At 49.6% G+C, this 17,501-nt stretch overlaps 1 protein-coding gene across 3 annotated transcripts in view; it reads left to right on the top strand.

Moving 5' to 3' along the window:
• Nucleotides 1–763: 763 nt before the first annotated feature.
• Nucleotides 764–17,501, top strand: part of LOC140457157 (reticulon-3-A-like) — a 33,931-nt gene continuing 17,193 nt past the window's right edge. The window contains exons 1-3 of one of the 3 annotated variants that reach the window (XM_072551214.1): nt 764–1,172; nt 16,876–16,920; nt 17,410–17,439. In XM_072551214.1, the coding sequence (XP_072407315.1) occupies nt 917–1,172; nt 16,876–16,920; nt 17,410–17,439 (331 nt within the window). In that variant the 5' untranslated portion in view covers nt 764–916. The remainder of the gene's footprint in view (nt 1,173–16,875; nt 16,921–17,409; nt 17,440–17,501) is intronic. The other 2 variants (XM_072551215.1, XM_072551216.1) reach the window with 2 other exon arrangements.

The following is a 17,501-nucleotide window of genomic DNA, read 5'->3' as shown; positions in this document are numbered from 1 at the left end:
TTCCATCTGCCACTTCTTTGCCCATTCTCTGAGCATTTCTAAGTCTTTCTGCAGCCTCCTCAACACTCCCTGTGCACCTAATCAATTTTGGTGTCATCTAAAAATTTAGCAACAATACCCTCAGTTCCTTTGTCCAGATCGTTATGTACTGAGTGAGCACCACATTTTCAGATGGTCAATGCTGATGGAAAACTGCACTGTCGGAGGGTCAGTGCTGAAGGAGGGCCACTCTGTTGTGGTCAGTCCTGAGAGAGTGCTGCACTGTCAGAGGGTCAGTGCTGAGGGAGCAGGCACTGTTGGAGGGTCAGTGCTGAGGGTGAGGGAGCACCGCACTGTTGGAGGGTCAGTGTTGAGGGAGCGGGCACTGTCAGAGGTTCAGTGTTGAGGGAGTAGGCACTGTTGGAGGGTCAGTACTGAGGGAGTGGGCACTGTCAGAAGGTCAGTGCTGAGGGAGCGGGCACTGTTGGAGGGTCAGTATTGAGGGAATGCCGCACTGTCGGAGGGTCAATCATTCCTGTAATATTCAATTTTTTGCATCTTTTGAACGTATTTGATATATGTTTTAAAAAATGGCTTGCCCCTTTGTTACAGCTCCTTCAACCACTTCAGGTTGTCTCTGCACTTCGCAGCATTTGGCGAACTGTTGTAATTTAGGAGGGAGTAAACTCAGATCCTTACACTCTCCAGTGAACTGACGCTTCCCCCTTCCCCCACGCAATCACTAGCGTAACGAAAGTGCAATAATATTCTCCTGAAATTCAGCATTGACTGTAAGCAGGTGACTATCTAGTTGCAGTGTGTGGGATCATTCCCAGTGCCCACATTACGTTGGTCCCTCACTGGCCATCTTGCTTGTGTTGTGTTGGACTGGGCTGGGCCTGACTGTCTAGCCCAGTGTCAATCAGTCTGTGTTTTTATGGTAGCGTCCCCGCCCTTCCTCAAAGGTCGAGATCCTCCTCCTCAAACAGAGAGAGAGAGGATTCTTTGCTCAGGGCTCCTCCCAGTGAGCAGAGGTTCTCTGCTTTGCGCGTCCAGAGTCTGGGGCAGTTTCACCAGGAGAGGAGCTGGGGAACAAGGCGGTTGCAGCATGGAATCTCAGAATCAGTCTTCCCTCGTTACCTCGTCTGGAGAAAACGGGGATGCAGCGGTTTCCTCTTCGGGAGTGTCTCTGGGTGAGTCAGGACTGCGGCGATATTCCCTCCTGAAAGCACCGCATTGCACAGCCCGATCCAGGCAGGGCCTGGGGCCCTGAACTGCACCATCAGGGACAAGGACAGGGGCAGAGCTGGAAGGGACAGAGATGCGCAGGCACCAGAGGGGGTAATGGACTGGGGAGGGGGAACGGAAGAGGAATTGGGGGTCGGGAGGGGTAAGGCATAGAGGGGGATCCCCAAACTCTTCCCCCCCACCCGTCTTACTCTCCCCCCCACCTCTTACTCTTCCCCCCCCCCCACCCACCTCTTACTCTTCCCCCCCCACCTCTTACTCTTCCCCCCCCCCACCCTACCTTCCCCCCCCACCTCTTACTCTTCCCCCCCCCCCCCCACCTCTACTCTCCCCCCCCCCCCACCTCTTACTCTTCCCCCCCCCCCCACCTCTTACTCTTCCCCCCCACCTCTTACTCCTTCCCCCCCCCACCTCTTACTCTTCCCCCCCCCCACCTCTTACTCTCCCCCCCCCACCTCTTACTCTTCCCCCCCCCACCTCTTACTCTTCCCCCCCCCACCCTTACTCTTCCCCCCCCCCCACCTCTTACTCTTCCCCCCCCCCCACCTCTTACCTTCTCCCCCCCCCCCACCTCTTACTCTTCCCCCCCCCCCCCACCTCTTACTCTTCCCCCCCCCCCCACCTCTTACTCTTCCCCCCCCCCCACCTCTTACTCTTCCCCCCCCCCCCCACCTCTTACTCTTCCCCCCCCCCCCACCTCTTACTCTTTCCCCCCCCCCCACCTCTTACTCTTCCCCCCCCCCCACCTCTTACTCTTCCCCCCCCCCACCTCTTACTCTTCCCCCCCCCACCTCTTACTCTTCCCCCCCCCCACCTCTTACTCTTCCCCCCCCCCACCTCTTACTCTTCCCCCCCCCACCTCTTACTCTTCCCCCCCCCACCTCTTACTCTTCCCCCCCCCCACCTCTTATCTCCTTCCCCCCCCCCACCTCTTACTCTTCCCCCCCCCCCACCTCTTACTCTTCCCCCCCCCCCACCTCTTACTCTTCCCCCCCCCCACCTCTTACTCTTCCCCCCCCCACTCTTACTCTTCCCCCCCCCACCTCTTACTCTTCCCCCCCCCACCTCTTACTCTTCCCCCCCCCCACCTCTTACTCTTCCCCCCCCCCACCTCTTACTCTTCCCCCCCCCACCTCTTACTCTTCCCCCCCCCCCCACCTCTTACTCTTCCCCCCCCCCCGCACCTCTTACTCTTTCCCCCCCCCCCCACCTCTTACTCTTCCCCCCCCCACCTCTTACTCTTCCCCCCCCCCCACCTCTTACTCTTCCCCCCCCCCCACCTCTTACTCTTTCCCCCCCCCCCACCTCTTACTCTTCCCCCCCCCACCTCTTACTCTTCCCCCCCCCCCACCTCTTACTCTTCCCCCCCCCACCTCTTACTCTTCCCCCCCCCACCCTCTTACTCTTCCCCCCCCCACCTCTTACTCTTCCCCCCCCCCGCACCTCTTACTCTTCCCCCCCCCCCGCACCTCTTACTCTTCCCCCCCCCCGCACCTCTTACTCTTCCCCCCCCCCCCGCACCTCTTACTCTTCCCCCCCCCCCCGCACCTCTTACTCTTCCCCCCCCCCCGCACCTCTTACTCTTCCCCCCCCCCGCACCTCTTACTCTTCCCCCCCCCGCACCTCTTACTCTTCCCCCCCCCCGCACCTCTTACTCTTCCCCCCCCCCGCACCTCTTACCTCTTCCCCCCCCCCGCACCTCTTACTCTTCCCCCCCCCGCACCTCTTACTCTTCCCCCCCCGCACCTCTTACTCTTCCCCCCCCCGCACCTCTTACTCTTCCCCCCCCCCGCACCTCTTACTCTTCCCCCCCCCCCGCACCTCTTACTCTTCCCCCCCCCCGCACCTCTTACTCTTCCCCCCCCCCCCGCACCTCTTACTCTTCCCCCCCCCCCCGCACCTCTTACTCTTCTCCCCCCCGCACCTCTTACTCTTCCCCCCCCCCCGCACCTCTACCTCTTTCTCCCCCCACCTCTTTCTCCCCCCCACCTCTTTCTCCCCCCCACCCTCTTTCTCCCCCCCACCTCTTTCTCCCCCCCACCACTTTCTCCCCCCACCTCTTTCCCCCCCCCACCTCTTACCCCCCCCCACCTCTTTCCCCCCCCCACCTCATTCCCCCCCCCCACCTCTTTCCCCCCCCCCACCTCTTCCCCCCCCCCACCTCTTTCCCCCCCCCCCACCTCTTTCCCCCCCCCCACCTCTTCCCCCCCCCCCACCTCTTCCCCCCCCCCACCTCTTCCCCCCCCCCCAACCTCTTTCCCCCCCCCACCTCTTCCCCCCCCCCCCACCTCTTTCCCCCCCCCCACCTCTTTCCCCCCCCCCACCTCTTTCCCCCCCCCCCACCTCTTTCCCCCCCCCCACCTCTTTCCCCCCCCCCACCTCTTCCCCCCCCCCACCTCTTTCCCCCCCCCACCTCTTTCCCCCCCCCCACCTCTTTCCCCCCCCCCACCTCTTTCCCCCCCCCCACCTCTTTCCCCCCCCCACCTCTTTCCCCCCCCCCACCTCTTCCCCCCCCCCCACCTCTTTCCCCCCCCACCTCTCTTTCCCCCCCCCACCTCTCTTTTCCCCCCCCCACCTCTCTTTCCCCCCCCCACCTCTCTTCCCCCCCCACCTCTCTTCCCCCCCCCACCTCTCTTCCCCCCCCCCCACCTCTCTTCCCCCCCCCCACCTCTCTTCCCCCCCCCCACCTCTCTTCCCCCCCCCCCCCCCACCTCTCTTCCCCCCCCCCACCTCTCTTCCCCCCCCCCAACTCTCTTCTTCCCCCCCCCCACCTCTCTTCCCCCCCCCCACCTCTCTTCCCCCCCCCCACCTCTCTTCCCCCCCCCACCTCTCTTCCCCCCCCCCACCTCTCTTCCCCCCCCCCCACCTCTCTTCCCCCCCCCCACCTCTCTTCCCCCCCCCCACCTCTCTTCCCCCCCCCACCTCTCTTCCCCCCCCCCCACCTCTTCCCCCCCCCCCACCTCTCTTCCCCCCCCCACCTCTCTTCCCACCCCCCACCTCTCTTCCCACCCCCCACCTCTCTTCCCCCCCCCCCACCTCTCTTCCCCCCCCCCCACCTCTCTTCCCCCCCCACCTCTCTTCCCCCCCCCACCTCTCTTCCCCCCCCCCACCTCTCTTCCCTCCCCCCCCAACCTCTCTTTCCCCCCCCCCACCTCTCTTTTCCCCCCCCCCCACCCTCTCTTTCCCCCCCCCCACCTCTCTTTCCCCCCCCCCCACCTCTCTTTCCCCCCCCCCCCACCTCTCTTTCCCCCCCCCAGCTCTTTCCTTCCCCCCCCAGCTCTTTCCTTCCCCCCCCCAGCTCTTTCCTTCCCCCCCCAATCACTGTCCCCCAACTCCTATCAACAATGACATTTCCCCCCATGAGTTGGCGTTCTGTAACTCTCCTTTGGGGTGGCAGAGTATTCAAGGAGAGGTTTGCATTGTTGCCCCTGACACACTCCATCTCCTGCCACTCCCCTTTCAATAAATGAAGTGCCAGTGTTATCCGTGTTGATACACTCTGGACTGGACAGCCCCATCCCCAAAAAAGAACATATCACAAAGGTTGAAATTTCTGAAAAGTACTGAGGATGGGGCTTTGGTGGACGTGTTAGCGTTCAGATAATGCACCATTGGTCATTCGAATCTCTATCTACCTTGGTGGCTGGTTGTAGCATTTTCCACTGCATTATCTTGAAGAACTGCTGCGTTCTCCCTTGTGTTATGGCCACCCTCTCAAAAGAGGAGGTCTGGTAATTATCGTGTAGCTGTTGTGGGAGCTTACTGCAAGCAATAGACTGCATTTCCTTTAGTACACTTCAAACCTATTCGAGTTAGGTAGTCTTTGGCTATGAAATGTTTTGGATCATTGAGATTGTGAAAGATGGTGTAAATATTTTCTGCAGGATAATCCCAGAGAAAAAATGTCACTGGGGGTCAAAGTCTTGGCACTCCCTTTCTCACAACACTGGGGGCTACCTGTACCAAATGGACGACAGCAGTTCACTCCCACTTTCTCCATGGACAATTAGCGATGGGCAATAAATGCCCAGCCAGACACGCCCACATCCCAGGACAAAAGAAAAATCTTAAAAGTTTAAGATGAGTGACATGGGACGATGATTGAAAGGAACAATGGGCAAGGTTAAGGCCAAGACGTCGAATATGTTCTGGGAGAGGTTAGGTTTTGTTCTTAGAGAAAAAGGGATTAAAGGGAATGGGAACACAGCAGGAACAGAGTTCAATGATCAGATTTATTTGGTGAAGCAGGCTCAAGGTCTACTCCTAATTTCTGTTTCTGAGCTCTTTCTGAGGAGGAGGGGGTGTGAAGGAGGCTTTGCCCTCCCTGGAAGACCCCTGCACTATTCTCTTTTGCAATCCTGCTTCCTTTCTTCCTGACCAGACATGCTGTTGAGGGGACAGTAGGTCTAAATAGGTTAGGACTGAGTGGGCTTCCTCATACATCTTGTGCTCATACTGTCTTGCGAGCTTGCTTGATCTCTTGCATCAGCCGGTCAGGATATGAAAGAAGCAGCCAGGGGAACTATGTCACTGATAACAACTCGAGTTGCAACATCCAATGACCAGACACGGGACTACATATTCACTTTGTTTGTGGTTTATTTTTTACCTCACTGACAGTGTGATTGTGACACTCAGCTGCTCGTGAACCGTTACACAGCCAACAGCTTTTGACATCCAGATATTTACTTTCTGCCTTTTCCATCTTTTGGAATTGATGGACCTCAATCCCCAACCTGAGCTACTAGTTTGGGGCCACAGTAGTTTTCCTAAGTGTTTGTGGAATCTCACTCATAAGAAATGCATTGCACTATTACAATACAAACTAATTCACTGTAGTATGGTGATTCGTTGCAATCTTTGAGAGTCATAGAGATGTACAGCAGGGAAACAGACCCTTCAGTGCAACTTGTCCATGCTGACCAGGTATCCTAAATTAATCTAGTCCCATTTTCCAGCATTTGGCCCATATCCCTCTCAACTCTTCCTATTCATTCCCATCCAGATGCTTTTTAAATGTTGTAATTGTACCAGCCTCCACCACTTCCTCTGGCAGCTCAATCCATATACGTACTACCCTCTGCGTGAAAAAGCTGCCCTTCGGGTCCCTTTTTTTTTACATCTTTCCCCCCCCCCCCCCCCCCCATCTTAAACCAATGCCCTCTAATTTTAGACTCCCTACCCTGGGGAAAAGATCTTGGCTATTCACCCTATCCATACCCCTCATGATGAATTTTTAAAAAAAACAAATTGACATCCCTGCCCTGGCCTCTCTTGGTCCCACCTGACATGTTCATTTGACACTTTCTCCTCAGTGGTCCTAAATGTGCTCAGGATGAGATGCTGCCCTCTGCTAAACTCTTCTTTGCTGGACTTAAGCTCCAGGCCACAAGACCATTTGGCCCATCGAGTCTGCTTCTCCATTCAATCATAGCTGATATGTTTCTCAACCCATTTGTCTTCCATCTCCCCATAACTTTTGATCCCCTTACTAAACAAGAACCTATATATCTCAGTCTTACATGCATGCAATTACTTGGTCTCTACAGACTTCTGTGTCAATTAGTTCCACCACCCTCTGTCTGAAGAAATTGCTCCTCATCTCCGTTCAAAAGGGTAATTTCTGACACTTTGCCCTCAGATCTTAGTCTCTCCTACTAGTGAAAGCCAAGTTCTCCACATCCATGCTATCCAGATCTCTGCTTTCAGTAGGTTTCAGTGACATTCCGTCTCATCTTTCTAAACTCTATCGAGTAGAGACCCAGAGTCCTCAACTGCTTCTCCTATGACAAGCCCTTGATCCCTGAGATCACTGTGTCTAGGGGGTGGATTTGGGGGGGGGGGGGTGCAGGAGGTCATTTTTCAGCTGCAAAATGAAAGTATTACCTGTGATGCGTCCTGGAATCGAATTGCCAGGATGGCACAGTGGCTCAGTGGTTAGTACTGCTGCTTCTGAGTACCAGGGACCCAAGGTCAATCCCAGTCTTGGGTGACTGTCTGTGTGGAGCTTGCACATTCTCCCCATATCTGTCTGGGTTTCCTCCCGCAGTCCAAAGATGTGCAGGTTAGATGGATCGGCCATCCTAAATTTCCCTTGGTATCCAGGGATGTGTAGGTTAGGCAGATTAGCCAATGGAGTCGCAAGGATATGATGAGGGGTATGTCTAGGTAGGATGCTCTTAGGAGAGTTGGTGTGGACTTGTTGGGCTGAATGGCCTGTTTCTGCACTTTAGGGATTCTGTGGGAATTGCATGCTCTTGCTGTCTGCCATGCCTTGCTTGTGAGGAAGTGGCAATCTCTTGGGTGAGCTCAGCAGAGTTGAAAGTGCATGGCTAGTGCCTGTGGTGGAGTACCGCCCCTGACTTTGTGTGTTTGGTGGGGTGGTGCTGCTGAACCATGAGGGGGAGGAAGTTGAGCTGTTGGAGGGGAGATAGGTACCAAGAGAATTGGGAAGGAAGGTGAACTTGAACACTAGCACATTCTGTATCCTAACACAATCAGTGTGTAATACTACTGTAATGTGTCTCAGGCTCACATTTATCTGGCTGTTTGTTTATAGTGCGTAATATCAAAATGCTTGCTGCCTTCAGAAAGTACAGGCAGTTCGATCCCTACGAAATTCCCTTTGCAGAGAACTGAGCTCTGGATTGAGCCTGTGTTTGTTTGTCAGCTTCCCCTGGCCTTTGGTAACGGTACATCCATCCTGACTACGAAGTACATAGTCACAGAGGAGAGCAGGCTGCTGTCTCTCAGGGTGAGTTTACCCTGGAGGATCATCATAGCTCAGGGCTTCACAGTGACCTCAGCCAGAATGGTAATAAAGCCATGTTGTAGATAACACTTTGTGTGGCACCTCATGTAAGAACATGAGAAAGAGGGGCAGGAGTAGGCTAGTTGGTCCCTCTAACCTGCTTCGACATTCAATACGATTGTCGCTGAGCTTTTTTTGGACTCAGCTCCACTTAGCTGCCGAAGGCCTTTTGCCCGAAATGTTGATTTTGCTGCTCGTTGGATGCTGCCTGAACTGCTGTGCTCTTCCAGCACCACTAATCCAGAATCCACTTAGCTGCCTGCCCACCATAACCCTTCATTCCTTTACTCTTCAAAAATATATCTATCTTCACCTTATAAATATTCATTGAGGAAGCCTCAACTGCTTCACTGTGCAGGGAATTTCACAGATTCACAACCCTTTGGGTGAAGAAGTTCCTCCTCAACTCAATCATAAATCTGCTTTGCCTTATTTTGAGTCTGTGCCCCCTAGTTCTAGTTTCACCTGCCAGTGGGAGCAACCTCCCTGGTTCTATCGTCTGAACGGTGTGATGTTGCAGATATTGGTGGCTTGTTCAGAGTCAGATTGTCTAGTTACAGCATGGAGTGAACCCATTGTGTCTGGTCTGGTTATCTATTCATCAGTATCTTTTTATTTTACTGGCAGCTGTAGTATAAAATCAGCTTCACTGGGAGAGGGTGTGTACACTAATTATAAATTGGAAATAGGTTTCTTCCAGTCTTTGGCAGTTCGAAAGAGCAGTTGATTAGTAATCAGTAAAATCTATTTCTGCAGTTCAGCTACGAGTATAAACTCTTGTGGCAGACAATAGTATATTTAATGCTGAGTGAGATTCTTGATCAGTTGGGGAATCAAGGGTTACAGGAAAGTGTTTGAGAGGACCATTGGATCAGCACTGTTCTTGTTGAATAGCAGAGCAGGTTTGAGGGGCCAAATAGCCAACTCCTGTTCCTATTTCTTTTGGCCTTGCTTTTGAATGAATGAATGAATGATTGATTTGTTGTCACATGGAGATGCATTGAAAAAGTATTGCGTTGACCTAAACTGGTGCCATTTTGAGGTACAAGAAGAGTAAAGGAAAATACATAAATAGAGTTGACCTTCATTGGCTGGGGTCTCAAACATGGCTTCTGCAGCGTCCCTGCTCTGGGTCTACTGCAGCCAGGAGTTCCTGCTGACACTGATCCAGCGGGACGTCAGAAAGGTGAAAAAAAAAGAACAAGTAAAAAATATGAAGAAAAAGAGAGAGAGAGAGATAGATAGGTAGAGACTGCAGCTGGCCTGGGGCAGTCTCAACCTGAACATGACCTGCTCCTCGTTCTCTGGGAGACACCGTGTTAGGGTAGAACAGTGTCCGGCTTATCCTGTCATTCCTGCCACTTGAGACTACTTCCTTCACCTGTTATTCTCCAGGTTTTAAAAACAATAAAACAAAACAAAATAAGAAGGTTTTTTAAAAGAAAGGAAAGGAAGTAAATGGGTGTGGATGAGTCCTGGGACTGAGCCCTGCTGCCCTGCCGCCATCTTGAATTTGCTCAGGAAGTCTGTGTTCTAGTTCTCCCAGTCCAGAGGTGTGTTATACCACGTCTGAACTGGTTGTTTTAAAATATCTATAAACCTAAAGCTTACGGTGCAGCTTGCAGATAAGAGTTTGGTGAACAGGGAATTCACGAAATTATTTTAATTACGTTTTTTGTTCTCCATTATTCAGTTCCTACTTCTGCAGAAGGAGCAACTGTAGATTAGTATACTTGCAACGAATAGTCTGTAACATTAAAATATGACAGGGAAACTCAGCCAATTGGCATGTGGGCTGGTATGGATGCACTGTCCTTGATAAACAAGTGTCCGTCACTATAGAGGTTTATAAAGTCATGAGGGGCATGGATAGGATAAATAGACACGGTCTTCTCCCTGGGGTGGGGGAGTCCAGAACTAGAGGGGCATAGGTTTAGGGTGAGAGGGGAAAGATATAAAAGAGACCTAAGGGGCAACATTTTCACACAGAGGGTGGTACATGTATGGAATGAGCTGCCCAAGGAAGTGGTGGAGGTTAGCACAATTGCAACATTTAAAAAAGCATCTGGATGGGTATGTGAATAGGAAGGGTTTGGAGGGATATGGGCCAGGTGCTGGCAGGTGGGACTAGATTGGGTTGGGATATCTAGTCGGCATGGACAAGTTGAACCAAAAGGTCTGTTTCTGTGCTGTACATCCCTATGACTGGCTGTATGAGGGCTTGAGAGCTCAGTGGAGCCTAGAGTCATTGATGATGGTCATGTAATCACACATTGGGAGTGTGCAGGCAGATAGGAAATTCATGTGGTTAAAAACAATGACTGCAGATGCTGGAAACCAGATTCTGGATTAGTGGTGCTGGAAGAGCATAGCAGTTCAGGCAGCATCCAAAGAGCAGTGAAATCAACGTTTCGGGCAAAAGCCCTTCATCAGGAATAAAGGCAGTGAACCTGAAGCGTGGAGAGATAAGCTAGAGGAGGGTGGGGGTGGGGAGAAAGTAGCATAGAGTACAATGGGTGAGTGGGGGAGGGGATGAAGGTGATAGGTCAAGGAGGAGAGGGTGGAGTGGATAGGTGGAAAAGACGATAGGCAGGTAGGACAAGTCCGGAGCTTCAGGGCAGAGGAAATGACCTGGGAGTTGCAGTGGGAGAGGGACTCCCTGAGATTGGCTCACTGCCTTTATTCCTGATGAAGGGCTTTTGCCCGAAACGTCGATTTCGCTGCTCTTTGGATGCTGCCTGAACTGCTGTGCTCTTCTAGCACCACTAATCCAGAATCTGGTTTCCGGCATCTGCAGTCATTGTTTTTACCACATTGATTTTAACCCTACTGCGAATCCTCTTGCAAGGATGCCTGCCTTGAAGAAGTTTTCCTCCTCTCTCTACAAGAATCTCAGGGAGTCCCTCTCCCACTGCAACTCCCAGGTCATTTCCTCTGCCCTGAAGCTCCGGACTTGTCCTACCTGCCCATCTCCTTTTCCACCTATCCACTCCACCCTCTCCTCCTTGACCTATCACCTTCATCCCCTCCCCCACTCCCCATTGTACTCTATGCTACTTTCTCCACACCCCCACCCTCCTCTAGCTTATCTCTCCACACTTCAGGCTCACTGCCTTTATTCCTGATGGAGGAAATTCATGTGCCTATGTAAAAGTTCCTTAAACACCCCTATCGTATCTGCCTCCACCACCACCCCTGGCAATGCATTCCACACTACCATTCTGTAAAAACCCTGCCCTTAACATCTCCTTTGAAATTTCCTCTTCTTACTTCAAATGCAAACCCCCTTATTTTGAACATTTCAATTCTGGGAAAAAGATTCTAAATGTCAACCCTATCTATCCCTCTCATAATTTTATAGACTTCTATTATCAGGTAGTCTAAAGAGAACCAGGCAGATCTTTCAAAAATTCCCTGGAAAAGTGTTTTGTTGTTCGGTTTTCTATTTTGGATAGTGGTGAGGGTGAGTGTTCCTCGGGGGTATAGTAAGAGTCGAGTCAGTGGCATCATGAGTGGCTCATGAGGAGAAAGTGGAGAGGAGCAGTAGTGAAATGAGATATATTACTGCGGAACAGACAGGTGGTTCTCAGCTGTTGATGTGATTCCAGGATATTGTGTTATCTCCATGGAGTCGCAGAGTGACTGCAGAACATTCTTCTGAGGAAGGGTGAACAGCTTGAGGTGGTTGTTCATATCTAGGAATGGGGGATGGGCTCCTTAAAGTAGTTTTCAAGGAGCTAGAGAGGAGATGAGAAAGCAGGACCTCAAAAGTGGTAATGTCAGGATTACTGTCAGGGTGAATTTAACAATTGAACACATGGCTAGAGAACTGGTGTGAGAGTGGGCATCAGATTTCTGAGGCCTTGCAACTGGTTGTGGGATGGATGGGACTGTACAAGATGGACAGGTTGCATTTTAGTAGGACTGGAATTAATAGCCTCAAGAAGATTTGCTGTTGGGGAGGATTTAAACTGGACAGGCTGGGGATTGAGAAATTGAAAGGGAGTTTGGATCAGAGGGAAACAGAACTGTGAACAGCAAGTAGAAATGCAATAAGTGAAATTAGGAACAGGTGAAATAAAGGCAAGAATCTAATAGAATCTGGATACTAATGAGAAGAATCTTAGACATGATTAAAGGCACGATATCTGAATGCACATAATATACCCAACATTGTTGATGATTTGAGAAAAATCGAGGTAAAGGAGTTTGATGTAAAGTGGCAACAAGATGACCAAGATCGGGAGCTGTATGTCCAGGGATATTGGTCTTTTAGGAATAATAGCAAAAAGGAAAAGGAGGTTGAGCTTCACGTATTCTTAATTCTCCCTGAAAGTGGCAACAAAAGCAGACAGGGTGGTGAAAAAGGCGTATGGCATACTTTCCTTTATTGCTTGGGGAATTGAGTACAAGAGTCAGGATGCTATGTTGCAGCTTTATAAGTCTTTGGTTGGGCCACACTTTAAGTACTGCATTTGATTCTAATTGCCACAGTACAAGAAGGATGTGGAGGCTTTGGAGAGTGTGCGGAAGAGTTTTACCAGGATGCTGTCTGGATTAGGGGTTATGAGCTTTAAGGAGGGGCTAGAAAAACTCTGGTTGTTTTCTCCAGAGTGGCAGAGGCTGAGTGAGACTTAATAGAAGTCTATAAAATTATGAGAGGGATAGATAGGGTTGACATTCAGAATCTCTTTCCCAGAATTGAAATGTTCAAAATGAGGGGGTTTGCATTTGAGGTAACAAGGGAAAATTTCAAAGGAGATGTTAGGGACGGGGTTTTTACAGAATGGTAGTGTGGAATGCATTGCCAGGGGTGGTGGTGGAGGCAGATACAATAGGGGTGTGGAAGGGACTTTTACATAGGCACATGAATTTGCAAGGAATGACCAAATGTTCCAAATGTTGGATCAGTTTTGATAGAAGTTAGGAAACAGCAAGAGGTGGAGAACATGAGAGGGAACAGTTTACAGCCAAACAACAGTGGTAATGTCAGGCATGGAGTAAGCCATGAAATTAATTATAATAATGCGCAACTTAATTGACACATTCTAGGTGAACCAAATTAACACTAATGCTGTGTACGATGAATTACTAGAGTGTGTATCTGTTGGGTTTCTGGAATGGTCTGTTGGGCAGCCAATGAGGTTTCGGACTATTTAAGGATTAGCATTAGGTAATGAGAATTAATTAATAATATTGCTGTTAGGAAATATCAAATTTTGCATTAGATTTGAACATTATGTAATTAATTTTGTAACTTGTGTAAATCTAAAGAAAGGAAATCATGAAGATATGAAGAACACATTGGTAACCAACTAATCCATCATAACCATAAAGGATTGGGACAATAGATGAGCAATGCTGGTAATTTCAAGTGTTCCATGGTCTCTAAGGCACAAGCACTAATGGGAAAGATGACCTAACTGTGGTTAGCAGAAGAAATTCAACATTGCATTGTGTCGAAGAAAGTGTCTTATAACAATGCCAGTAAGAGTGGTAAACTTGAAGATTGGGACCCCTCAAAGAATGACCAAGCAACTCATCAAAGAAGGCTAATGAAAATTATAAATGCAAATTAATGAGTAGCATAAGGGTGAAGTGTAAAAATTGTTTGAACTATGTGAAAAGGAAAATGTTAGCTAGGAAGGAAATGCCATCTTTCCGTGGTCTGGCCTAAATATGATTCTAGAACCACTGCAATGTGGTTGACTCTTAACTGCTCTCTGTGCAATTAGGGATGGGCAATAAATGCTGGCACAGCCAGCAGTGCCCACATCTTGTGAATCAATAAAGAAAACATAAAACACATTGCTAAGTGCCTGTGATAGGGAGTGAATGTTTGTGGATGTGGTGCCAATCAAGTGGCCTGCTTTGTTCTGGATGGTGTCAAGGCTTATCAAGTGTTGTTGGAGCTGCATCCATCCAGGCAAGTGGGAAGTATTCCATCACACTCCTTTGTGCTTTATAGATGGTGGGACAGGCTTTGGGGAGTCAGGAGGGGAATTTAATTTTAGATTAGATTCCCTACAGTGTGGAAACAGGCCCTTCGGCCCAACAAGTCCACACCAACCCTCTGAAGAGTAACCCACCCAGACCCATTTCCTTCTGACTAATGCACCTAACACCACGGGCAGTTTAGAATGGCCAATTCACCTAACCTGCATATCTTTGGTCTGTGGAAAGAAACCAGAGCACCCGGAGGAAACCCACACAGACTCGGGGAGAATGTGCAAACTCCACACAGACAGTTGCCCAAGGATGGAATCAAACCTGGGTCCCTGGTGCTGTGGATAGTGGGGCATTCAGTGATGGTAATGTTATTTAATATTAAGGGGTGATGGTTAGATTCTCTTTTGGAGATGGTCAGTGCCTGGCTTTGTGTGATGCAAATATTACTCATCACCTTCAGCCTGGGTATTGTCTAGGTTTTACTGCATTTGGACTGGGTCTGTATTCACTTGTTATACAGCCTGAGGCATTACTTCATTGAAACTTACACAATCAAATTACATTACAGGGTAGATGTAATGAGCATGTTTCCCCAGATTAAGTCCAGAACCGGGGGCATAATCTCAGGATAAGAGGCAGAATACTGAGGGATGAAATGAGGAGCAATGGTGAGAAAATGTTTGGTACTCAGAGAATGATAGAATGTTTGGTATTCTCTAGCCCAAAAACTGTGGAAGCTCAATCACGAGAGTACGTTCAATACCCAGATTGCTAGATTTCTGGAGATTAATGATAGTAGGTGATATAAAGTGGGGTGGGTGGTTTTATCGATGATCAGTCATGAGTGGAGCAGGCTTGATGGGCTGAATGGCCTACTAATGTTCCTATGTTTCTTCCAGGTGTGCATTTTCTAGACTCTCCAGCACAGATCAAATAATCTGATGTGGTGTGTCCCCAAACTATGGAATGGAGAGTGGCATCAGTGTAGTGTATGGTATTGTGTGTCACTGTAGATGCATCGGAATGGAGTTGTAACCTCCTGAGGGGGAGACTGGGAAACTGAAGTTCTCCATCTCTCTGAAACGATGGTGATTTCTTATGGTGAATAAGATATCTGTTTGGCAAGTGGTATTGGTCACCAGAGGTAACCAGGTTGAGGAAAATCGGGAAAGAGACCTGGGGGGGGGGCGGGGAGATGAGAATGTTTTATTTGAGACAGTGAGTTGTTGTGACCTGGGATGCACTGCCTGAAAGGGCGGGGGGAGCAGATTCAACAGGAACATTCAAAAGGAGGGGGAATTGGAGAGATTTGCAGCGCTGTAGGAGAAAGAGCTGGGGCAGGGAAGTGGACGAATTGGGAAGATCTTTCACAAAGGCAGTACAGGCACAGTGGGATGAATAACCCTCCACCTTCTCTGTGTGGTTCTATATGTATTGATTATTTTTGAGAATAAGACATTTTTATACATGTACAACTCTGAACCAGGCCATTTGCTCCATTGGGTTGGTACTAGTGCCTATAGACTCCTTCACTGCAGTTATCTGCTTCCAGCTGATCATCTTGTTTCCTTGTTGGAACAACTGAACTGTTTACCTCTTCCACTTGCTCTGAGAATGGATTCCATGATGGAATGACTCCCTGCCTCTCCCAGCCCTGATGTGGGCATTTAGGAACTTGCTGAGATTCTGGAAGTGATGACTTTCCGCCTCTGATCCCACCTGCTGGCTGTTAAATCCCAGAAACAGTCAGAGTGCTGGTGAAATTCGGCAGGTCTGGCAGCATCAAGAGAGAGAAACTTAACATTTTGAGTCCAACTTTAGGGCTGAACCTACTGAAAAATCGTAGGTTTGTGCTACTGTCAGAGGGGTGGAGAAGGATTGAGGGGAACAGATAGAGAGGTGCCCAGAGAGAAAAGATAAAAGGGATTGTTAACTGTAATAGAGGAGAGCCATAGATGAAGAGTAGGTGTTAATAGCAGAAAATAGGTCAGCCCAACTGAGAGCAAACAAGAGACTGGGTTGGGGAGTGTGGAGTCAGAATGAAGGACCATGATCATGTTGAACTCAGTGTTAAGTCCTGAAGGCTGTAAAGTGTCAAAATGAAAAATGAAGTGGTGTTTGCTCAGCTTGCATTCAGCGTCACAGAAACACAACAGCAAGCCCCAGGGTGGAAACATTTCCATGCAGGGGATGGTGTGCTTAAATAACAAGCTACTGGAAGATTTAGGTCATTTCTAAGCACACGGAGGTGTGCTGCAAAGCAGTCAGTCACCCAGTCTGAGTTTGGCCTACCCAGTGTATAGGAGTCTGCTTTGTGAGCAATGAATACAGCTGACCAGATTGAAAGAAGTACAACTGAAATGCTGCTTCAGCTGGAAGATGTGTTTGGAGCCTTGGACAGTGAGGGGGTGTAAGTGAACGATCAAGTGTAACACCTTCTGTTATTGGATGGGAAGGTGCCTCTCAATAAGTTCTGAGGCTAATTGGATTCAGAACTTATTGAGAGGCAGTAATCCCTATGACTTTGAAAGGTATCTTGCTGAACTTGAGTGGAATAATACACTTTGGAGCATTACTGTCATCTGACCCGTCCTCTGGCTCACCACGAGCAATGCCATGGAAGATCAGTGAGCCTAGGGAAATCAGGACATTGATGGTGAGAGTAGATGCTTCTAATGATTCAAAAGCAGAGGATAGGAGATGTTACAAGCTGTACGGACAGTGTTAATGGCTATCTCTGAGCTTGTCTGTACTGGTGGGGGTGGGGGCGATAATGAGGAGTCTCTGAGTATCTCAGCTGGGAAATGGGCAGAGGCAGGAGACCCATTCTGTCACTGTGTTACAGATTCCCTCGGGGTCTAATTATCTGCTATTTTTATATTTTTCAGATAATTTGCTTTCTTCTTCCTCTCAGCATATCTCTGTAACTGAAGGCAAGTTTAACCCTCTCTACCTTTACACTCATTTCCCTATAACAGTGTTTATAGGTTTGTAAATTATAAAAATAGAATCTTCAATGTCAGTTTAGCCAGCTGATCACTGAGCCCAGGGCCTAGATTACTCTCTGGAGTCAATCGTGAGGTATCTGCCCACTTTTGCCCCACCCTCTCACCAAAATCCAACCTGTTTCCAGTTGTGAGGAGAGGGTGGCTGACCCTTGGATTGTGACTCTTGGGGGAGGTGGAGAGATTGACCGTGGAGATCTAGCTTGGAGTTAAGGCCCAGCCATTGAGTGCCCTGGGCGAACATGGAGGGATTGACCCCAAGGGGTAATGCTGGCCTTTCTTTGGCCTCCCGCATGGGTAATAGCAGCATGTCTCCTCATTCTGCTTCGTGACAATCCATTTTAGGATCATTTTATTTAATCTTTCTGTTAAAAATGGCCACATTTTCTCTTGAACACTGGATTATTAATTAACCAGGTACCAGCACATCAAACACAAAAGAGCGAGGTGAGTGGAAAGGCAAATGGACATGAACACAAGCTGATCATTATCAGTCTATGTTGGTAGAC

The sequence above is a fragment of the Chiloscyllium punctatum genome, chromosome 31, assembly GCF_047496795.1.
Source record: "Chiloscyllium punctatum isolate Juve2018m chromosome 31, sChiPun1.3, whole genome shotgun sequence".
Lineage (NCBI taxonomy): Eukaryota > Metazoa > Chordata > Chondrichthyes > Orectolobiformes > Hemiscylliidae > Chiloscyllium > Chiloscyllium punctatum.
This window is presented reverse-complemented; position numbering and strand designations above follow the sequence as displayed.